General features: G+C 37.0%; 1 protein-coding gene and 1 pseudogene across 1 annotated transcript; both read left to right on the top strand.

Annotated features, from left to right (window-relative positions):
- The first annotated feature begins 2,882 nt into the window (after positions 1-2,882).
- On the top strand, positions 2,883-5,267 carry LOC102891806 (protocadherin alpha-5). The gene has a single exon (XM_025040596.1). It carries the CDS (start codon positions 2,883-2,885, stop codon positions 5,265-5,267), a length of 2,385 nt encoding a protein of 794 aa, XP_024896364.1.
- A 3,910-nt stretch (positions 5,268-9,177) lies between these two features.
- The window catches only part of LOC102881850, a 2,373-nt pseudogene continuing 1,371 nt past the window's right edge, over positions 9,178-10,179 (top strand).

Genomic DNA, 10,179 nt, shown 5'->3' with positions numbered 1-10,179 from the left:
TGGGGTTCTGAGCAAAAACTATCCTTAATTTAATTTACTTATTTCTTTCAGAAGTACTTTAAAATTATCCCAGAATGGATATATAATATAAATATTTTAGCTCAATATTTTATAGAGAAGTTGAATCATTCTAAAAGTAACATAAATATATGTACAAAACACAATGTGCTTTCATAGGATAAATTATTTTCCATACATAATTAAATTTTTTGGTCAAATTTTATGTAGCTGCATAAATTGTTTATAAATCTTTAAAAGATTGCTTGTTATTTCTCAGCAGTGTGGTAGACCTACATAGTTTTCTACAGATAGGAGAGAAATACAACATAAAATTTTATTCTGGTTTTGTAGAAACAAAGACATCTAGACTCCAATGCAAAATTAAATTTCCTAGTGTGAAATCTTTCTAAATCCTTCCCAGTAAATTAATAGAGACACCTCAAAACACTATCTGGTTTCTTTACCCTAAATTCATTATCAAGGAAGGAGTTTTAATCTGTAGTGAGGGTTAAATATAACTGAAATTGCTTGAGACACTAGGTAGTGAAAAGATCAGTCAATAAACTAAACTATAATATTGGATTAAAAGAATGATTTGGAAAAAGATTTAAAGAATTTTCTCTATATATGGAGTCATCTATGGAATTAAGATTAGAAAGTCTATAATTGTTGAGAGAGTAACCCCCTACCCAAAAGAGTTGAATGTTGAAAGACAAATGTAGGTGATAATTCAAAAACTTAAGATAATCTAACAAATATAATCTAACAGATGTGAAAAGGGGTCAAATGTCGAGAGTCTTGTTTTCTCCTGAAATATCTTTATATTTACAAGAAAAAAATATAAACTGAAAGAGGCATGTAATATTGATGGCATTTTCTCTATTTGGTATCTTTAAAAAATATTTAAATATATACTAGAAGTATTCTGTGTATACAATTACTATGCATACATTGTAAATACCATACTATCAGTTTGTCTGTTAAACATTTAATATTTACTTTTTTCAAAAGTAAATTTATTTATAGTGTAGTTTTGTAGTTTCACATCAGTTATGGTTCTATAATAGAAGGTCAATGTTACCTGATAATATTTTTGACATATTTGTTATCATTTTCTTGTGTATTAAAATGTCGTGTATTAAAATATTAAAAAGTTATCATTATCAGTAGTTGTTACGTACATAGTCTTGAAAATTGATTAGTGTTGAAATTCTTTAGTGTTTGGATGATCTGAATGCTAAGGTGAAAATCATGATAGTAGAGATAGTAAGAATCTTTCAAAAACTAAATGAATGATAAATGTGCTTTAAAGTTTATATCAGAAACAAATCTGGTAACATTATCTTAAATTTTTCCATTATTTTTTTGAATACTGGGAAGAATACTGGGAAACAAATTAATTCCAATTGATTTTGTATTTTCTATTAATTTCTTATTTCTTTTCAAGCTACTCTTTACATTACCACTTTTCCATAGTTGTTTTCTACATTGGCACACAAAAATACTTCAAGTCTCATATATGATTTACACCAAAATTAAGGAAATATATTTGGGGTTTATGCTTTACATGTAAAAGTATCAAGTAATAGAATTATTGATCTCCGTGATCCTCTTGTCTTCACAGGTAAAGATTTTGTAATATTTAAGGAATTCTAGGGAGTATATACACAAGTAGAGGATTAAATATTTTCCATTTAAATATGGAAAGATTGCTGACTTTTGAGGGGTGTATTTTCTTCTGGCTATATTTGTTAAGTGACATCCAAGTGGTATACAGCAAATCAACTGGAGGATTAAAAGAGATGAAATTTACAGAGAATTAACCTGGCTAACAATGTGATTGATTTCTTTTCAACGTTTTATTTTTTACTAGAGCCCAAACATTTTATGGAGTAGTATATCTACAGATATTATGATATTGATTTGCAGCATAAAAGCAAATATATGCACTTTCACAATTTGTATCAACCCTGACTTAATAATATCAACTTGAGAAATGCTGTCTAGATGCATCTAATTTGAAAATAGTGCCAAGATGCTTATCAAAATTGAATGACTATGATTTTGGCTTCTAGAAAATTTTAATCTCCACATTACGATTTTTTCAGTCAATAGTAAAAGTAGCTAGGCGATATAGAGAGAAATTAAAGAAATGAATTTTTAGCAATTTGAAAATAAGACTACAAAATGGAACTCAGACAAGAATCTTATTCGAATAGTTTTAGTTATTTTGGAAATAACATCAACAAAAGCCAATATTAAATGCTGCAAAATAAGAATGTAAATTTGTTTTAAGGGTAATGTAAAACTAGTATACAAACATATCATCAAAATAATAGAGAAGACCCCATAAATTTTAATAAGATATATTTAAACATGAAAAGAAATGAAAAAAATAAACTAAAATTTTAAAGTCAGCCAAGGAATACATAAAGCCTCTCCCTAAATAAATCAGTACACATCACTTAGTAAAGATTGGCGTGACACGACCTATGAGTATTGATTTCGGAATATTTAATGAAAAATAATACCTTATTAAAATTTTAATGATATATTTTGATTAGAGATCAGGGAAATAAAGAATACATGTCATTGAAATTGAGAAACATTAAACGAATGTAAGATTAATAAAGCATAACAAAGTAAAATACTCACCCTTTCGTCCACATGGTGGCGCTGGAAACCGCATTTGTATTATTTTTTAAACAACAAAGGAATACAGTCAGTTTTTATTCTTTAGTCAGAAAATAAAAAGGCTACTGCACTCTTTGCTGCTGAAGCTGGAAGGTGAGGAAATTAAAAATTGAGCAAATTGGGAATTAAGTTTCCAAAAGCTATTGCGTGGTAGTGCAAAGTAATTTGAAGATAGCACCAAATTTGCGATGGTGTATTTCCAGAGAAAAAGTCTGGGATCCCGGTGTCTGCTGCTCTCGCTTCTGCTCTTTGCAGCCTGGGAGACTGAGAGCAGGCAGGTCCACTACTCGGTCCCCGAGGAGGCCAAACACGGCACCTTCGTGGGCCGCATCGCCCAGGACCTGGGGCTGGAGCTGGAGGAGCTGGTGCCGCGCATGTTCCGAGTAGTGTCCAAAGGCAGTGGGGACCTTCTGGAGGTAAATCTGCAGAATGGCATTTTGTTTGTGAATTCTCGGATCGACCGCGAGGAGCTGTGCGGGCGGAGGCTGGAGTGCAGCATCCACCTGGAGGTGATCGTGGAGAGGCCGCTGCATGTTTTCCATGTGGAGGTGGAGGTGAAGGACATTAACGACAACCCGCCAAGATTCTTCCGACAAGAACAAAGATTATTTATTTTAGAGTCAAGAATAGTGGATTCCCGATTTCCGCTAGAGGGCGCATCTGATATGGATATCGGAGCAAACGCAGAATTGAGATACAAGTTAAATTCTAATGAATATTTTGATTTGGATGTTAAAGCAAATGAAGAACAAACGAACTTTTTAGAGCTAGTATTGAAGAAGCCAGTAGATAGAGAAGAAACGCAAGAACATAGTTTATTATTGATTGCAATTGATGGAGGAAAACCTGAATTAACAGGTACAGTTCAGTTATTGATAAATATATTGGATGCAAATGATAATGCTCCAGAATTTGATAAATCTATTTACAATGTTAAGTTACTGGAAAATACACCGAATGGGACGTTAGTTATTAAATTGAACGCCTCAGATGCAGATGAGGGTGTTAATAAGGAAATAGTGTACCTCTTTAGTAATCTTGTTCTTGACAACGTAAAATCTAAATTTATAATCGATTCCAATAGTGGGGAAATAACAGTTATAGGAGAACTGGATTACGAAGACTGTAACGTATATGAAATTAATATTGATGCTGTAGATAAAAGTGCATTCCCGTTAAGTGGACACTGTAAAGTAATAGTGAAACTCCTGGATGAGAATGATAATACTCCAGAGATGGTCATAACCTCCCTATCTCTGCCTGTTCAAGAGGATGCTCCACTGGGCAGTGTCATTGCCCTGATCAGTCTGTCCGATCGCGACTCCGGTGCCAATGGGCAAGTGACCTGCACCCTGTCGCCCCACGTTCCCTTCAAGCTAGTGCCCACCTTCAAGAATTACTATTCCTTGGTGCTGGACAGCGCCCTGGACCGCGAGAGCGTGGCGAACTATGAGCTGGTAATGACAGCGCAGGACGGGGGCTCTCCTTCGCTGTCGGCCACCGCCAGCGTGTCCGTGGAGGTGGCCGACGTGAACGACAATGCGCCGGCGTTCGCGCATTCCGAATATACGGTGTTCGTGAAGGAGAACAACCCGCCCGGCTGCCACATCTTCACAGTGTCTGCTCAGGACGCAGACGCGCAGGAGAACGCGATGGTGTCCTACTCGCTGGTAGAGCGACGCGTGGGCGAGCGTGCGCTGTCGAGCTACGTATCTGTGCACGCGGAGAGCGGCAAGGTGTTCGCGCTGCAGTCACTGGACCACGAGGAGGTGGAGCTGCTGCAGTTCCAGGTGAGCGCGCGCGACGCGGGCGTGCCTCCTCTGGGCAGTAATGTGACGCTGCAGGTGTTCGTGCTGGATGAGAACGACAACGCGCCCGCGTTGCTGCCGCCTGGGTCTGACAGCGGGGGCGGCGCGGTGAGCCAGCCTTTGGCGCGTTCTGTGGGCGCGGGCCACGTGGTGGCGAAGGTGCGCGCGGTGGATGCGGACTCGGGCTACAACGCGTGGCTGTCTTACGAGCTGCTGTCGGAGGCGGGGGGCGCTCACAGCCCGTTCCGCGTGGGGCTGTACACGGGCGAGATCAGCACGACGCGCGCCCTGGACGAGGCGGACGCGCCGCGCCAGCGCCTGCTGGTGCTGGTGAAGGACCACGGCGAGCCTGCGCTGGCGGTCACCGCCACCGTGCTGCTGTCGCTGGTGGACAGCGGCCAGCCGCCGAAGACCCCGTTGCGGATTTCTGTGGGCGCCGTGGGCGTGGAAGAGGCGCTGGTGGATGTGAACGTGTATCTGATCATCGCCATCTGCGCGGTGTCCAGCCTGTTGGTGCTCACGCTGCTGCTGTACACGGCGCTGCGGTGCTCGGCTCCGCCCACTGAGGGCGCGTGCGGGCCGGGGAAGCCCATGCTGGTGTGCTCCAGCGCGGTGGGGAGCTGGTCATACTCGCAGCAGAGGCGGCAGAGGGAGTGTTCTGGGGAGGGCCCGCCGAAGACCGACCTCATGGCCTTCAGCCCCAGCCTTCCTCAGGGCCCTGGCTCTTCAGACAACGTGAGTCTAAAAAATCTTATTTATAAGTAACTTTTCATCGTAAGTCTTTACTATTAGACATTTAATATTTTTCTACATCTTCTCTTTTTGTTTTAAATTATGGCTTTATACTTAATTTTAACATTCTTTTAGTTGTAAATTCTCTGTTAGTACTAACTCATTGACTTAAAATTACTCTTATGTTTAAAATTCACTTCAGTTTTTTGGAGATAATTGCTTTGCATTATAGAGTCGATTTCAGTAACATTTCTCCTTTTTATAAGTTTTTGGAGGTTGGAGTTAATGGGTTCGTTTTTTTTCCATGATAGAAAGTATTTCAGAAATTAAATTTTTTAAAAGTTTATTGCGTAACATTGGTTAATACAATTATATAATTTTCAGGTGTACATTATAATTCGATATCTCTATATTCTATTATGTGATTACCACTTAGAGTAGAAATTCAATTTAATAAACATTTAAATTTTCAATATTGAAGAAATATAGGAAGATACTTGTAAGACATGCTTGAAGTTATTACTTATTCTCCAAGTCTCTTTTATGGGACACCAAAAGATTTTTATATCATTGAGTCAGTTTTCCTTTCGTTCTCTGTTGAATTTAAAATATTTTAGTTCTTTTACACCAATTTAATTGATTTTTTAGTAATATTTGAGCACTGAATGTTTCTTTTCAACAGTTAGCCTAGTTTAAACAGTTAGCCTTTGCATAGTCATGATGAATTTATTTGTAGTTAAACTTTTTAGCTTGAATAGCTTCATTTTTTTCACTTTTGAATAGGAAACACATTTACATGGTTTAAACCCTTTACATGGTTTAAAATGTTTTCCTTCCACCTCCTCTATCAGGCCACTTAATACACCTTTTGAATATTTCAAACAGCAATACCTTGGTTATCTTTCTGGAGCTATTTTCTTTATCTACAAATAAAGTGTCTTCTCCTGTTCTAATGCATAATATTCATATTGCGTTTCCTCTTGTTTTAATCAGTATATCTTGGTGATCATGACATATTATTACTTAAAGAGATTTCTAAATTTCTCCAGTTCTATGGTGTCCCATTTTGCATATATATTATAATTTCTTCCTTAACTTAATATCAAGTTTGTGGAAGAATGATTAGTTTTTTGTCTAACTTGAATTGTTTTCAAATTCATATTATTATGTTGGTGAGAAAAATTGTAAACTCTCATTTTTTGGAAAATCAATACTTTTGAATTAGAAATTTTGTTTTGTTGCTTTTTTTTTTGTTTTCAGATTTTAAAAAAGTGTATCATTATATAAATTCCACTCTTGAGTTTGTTGTTTAGCAATACAATTTTGTATAAGAAAGCTGCACATTTGAATGTACTAGAGGCAAGGATGCCCTCCATCTCAAATCGAGAGAATTATTTTCTATGCTTCTTGAAAGAACAATGTGAGTTCATCAGGCAATAAATATTTCACATTTCATATGATAAAATATAAATTCCTTTTTATATCTTTGCCTAGTCTTGCATTCTCATATATATTTAAATTCATAAATACACTTGTATCATACTATTTAAATACTTCTGATACCTCATTACTTTGGGAGAATTTATAAAAATTGAGAAAGGAGCTCTCACCATTGCATAAATTTGTAGTTAACAGTTGTGAGATTAAAAAAAATTAAGTTAATTTAGTTTTAAACTCTTTGCAATATATTATAACTGAGATCTTTCTTTGGTGAGAGAGGAAGTTGTTTATAGAGTGACTAATTTTTTCTGGACATAATCTCCTTTGACTAGAGTGAATTATTTTTTGTAAAGAAATTAACAAAAATATAAGCTGTTTCTCATGAGAAGACCAGTATTTTCCTTTTCCATGTAAATTTATTTACATGAAGGAATTCATTAACATTGTATAATTTCCTATTGGTGCCAATAAATGGAATTATTACAACTGTTCTAATTAATCAGACTATATTATAAACATTTTGAAAATGGCTAGGAACTAAAATGAAAAGATAAACTTGATATTTAACTTTAATTAACTAATTCAAAAGTTGAAATTTGAAGAGACTCTTCACTTAGGATAAATTTTATGAAAAATCTTAACCACTATAGAAAACTTTCAACAATAAGGCCGCAAGTCAATATAGCTTCTTCAAGACCTATCTGCCTGCAAGCAAAGGAACCTTTTATTTGGGGGGTTATTATTGGTTAGCAAATGAACTCTTTGCTTACCCAAAATAACTGCAATATAAAGTCAGTGAAAAGAACTACTACATAAGTCTAGGTTAATTATTTTAAAGTGGAACTTTTAGGGCTGGAGAGGGAGCTTTGTATTACAGTTGTCTGTGAAGATATTACAAGTTTATCAGAATTTTGAAAGAAGGTGGTATTGGCATGTGTCCATTTGAAAAGTCTTTTTGGTGACTCTCATTTTCTCCTTTTGAAAAAGAGTTTAATTACATCCAGTTCATGACATTAAGGATGAATTCATGGTGAAATTGACATGTGGGCTTTACTTTGATATGAAGGTAACATTTTTACAGGTAAAGATGGAGGTAATTTTATAAAACAGCTTGAACAAAGATCATATTGAGGAAGAAGACAAGCAAGCGATCTATTATGTCTGCAAAAGTGAATTCACATTGGAAAGTAGTTGAAAATAACACTGGAAATATTGCACATGTTAATCACATAGAGGTGATTCTAATGTCTTAGAATTTCTGCATTTAGTGCCATTCAATAAAAACTGTAGCCACGAAGACAAATATAGTAGTATGTGAAAAGACAGATGGACTGTAGACAGACTTTGAATAGGCAGGTAAGGGAGAAGGGGGTAAGTAAAAATTCATATTGGTGATATGTAGAATGTTCATGCCATTAAAGAAAATGAGAATTTCAAAAGTTTGAATTTGGGGGTTATTAATGATTTCTCTTAATAGTTTTAAATTGTAATTAAATTATTTTCTAGGAGTCATGAACATGTATGGGTGAAAGTGACAATTATAACCATAGAAAGGAGGGATGAAGATGAGAGTTTGGGATACGTTCAATAAAATTTATTTGAAACATTAGAAGTGATGAGAACACTTAAAGGAAAGCATATAAAAAGTTGAGGTTGAGGGAAAAGGGTGAGGTCATTTAAGAGCAGCTGAAGGGTCAGAGCAGCAAAGAACAGTGGGTAGTAACCATCAGAATTTGCAGTGATAGAGAATTATGTGAAGGAACATGTTTTGAGGGGGAGGCCTAATATAAACTGCAGAGAAATTAAGAAATGTAAAGAATATACTAAAAATTTTATCTTCCATTATTAAAGAAACATCTGTAGGAGTATTTGATAGTCATTGAACAAAGAAAGAACGGACTTTAATAATTTATAAGATTTTAAAAATTTGGATAAAATTTGTTAATTTAAAATAACATTCTTTCACCAGAGCAAAATATAACAGCATGACCTGTGACAGAAACATGCGCATTTTTTTCTACAAAAAGTGTGTAGGCTATTTTGCATTTCTAATTCCCAAGCCTAGTTTGAATCACACTAAAATTTTCTAAACTGGTTGATAACAGTATTTAAATTATTGGAAGGAAAGTTGTTTCACTATGAATAATTTAATCCCTTACTCTACTCTAATAAAATAAGTCAGACTAGATTAAACTGACTCTGTAAATTACAAACACAAGGAGATTTACTATTAAAAAAAGGCAAAAAAATTTATTTTTAATTTGAAGAACTATAGCAGAGCGCGGTTTTGTGAATTCATTTCTTACTTACCCTTTGGAGCCACGTGATGTCGCTGTCTACCGTGAAGTTACATCTAGCTATTATTTAAACACATTTCCTCTTATTACTGCATCGCTGAATGATGGCGGGCGCAGAAGAATTGGATTAACAGACTCGGATCATACAGTATTTCATCTTAATGCTGACACAAGTACTTCCGATGGAAATAAAAGAAGTATTTGTCATGGTTATAACCCCGAAAGGCCGACTGCGATCCCGGTATTTGCTGCTCTCGCTTCTGTTCCTTGCAATCTGGGAGGCTGTGAGCGGTCAGGTCCACTACTCCGTCCCCGAGGAGGCCAAACACGGCACTTTCGTGGGCCGCATCGCGCAGGACTTGGGACTGGTGTTGGAGGAGCTGGTGCCGCGCCTGTGCCGGGTGGCGTCCAAAGGCAGTGGGGACCTTCTGGAAGTAAATCTGCAGAATGGCATTTTGTTTGTGAATTCTCGGATCGACCGCGAGGAGCTGTGCGGGCGGAGCCTGGAGTGCAGCATCCACCTGGAGGTGATCGTGGAGAGGCCGCTGCAGGTTTTCCACGTGCAGGTGGAGATTAAAGATATTAATGACAATCCACCTTTGTTTCTGGTAAAGGAACAAAGAGTGTTGATTTACGAATCTAGGCTGCCAGATTCTGTGATTCCACTAGAGGGCGCGACAGATGAGGACGTTGGCTCAAATTCCATTATAAGTTATAAACTTAGTTCTAGTGAATTCTTCGCACTAGAGGTGAAAACAAACCGTGATGACAATACACAAATTGGGCTTGTGTTAAGGAAATCTTTGGACCGAGAGAAAATTCCCGAACATAACTTACTCTTGACAGCTACTGATGGAGGCAAACCTGAGCTTACTGGCACCGTTCAGCTGCTGGTCACTGTGCTGGACGTGAATGACAATGCTCCCAGTTTCGACCAGTCTGAATATGAAGTAAGAATATTCGAAAACTCAGACAACGGAACAATAGTTATCAGACTGAATGCTTCTGATCCCGACGAAGGAGCTAATCGGGAGATTTCATACTCTTTTAATAGCCCGGTTCCACCCATGATTATTGACCAGTTTAGCATAGATTCAAATACTGGAGAAGTAACAATTCGAAAGGCTCTGGATTTTGAAAAAGCGAATTCCTATAAAATCCGCATTGACGCCACGGACAGAGGCCACCCACCGATGGCGGGTCATTGA

The sequence above is a fragment of the Pteropus alecto genome, unplaced genomic scaffold (assembly GCF_000325575.1).
Source record: "Pteropus alecto unplaced genomic scaffold, ASM32557v1 scaffold78, whole genome shotgun sequence".
Taxonomy (NCBI): Eukaryota; Metazoa; Chordata; class Mammalia; order Chiroptera; family Pteropodidae; genus Pteropus; species Pteropus alecto.
The sequence above is the reverse complement of the archived record's forward strand: the minus strand, read 5'-3'. Positions and strand labels throughout refer to the sequence as shown.

Bases quoted from the DNA above. Each gene is read 5' to 3' on its own strand.
- LOC102891806 (XM_025040596.1), top strand. From the start codon at position 2,883: ATGGTGTATTTCCAGAGAAAAAGTCTGGGATCCCGGTGTCTGCTGCTC.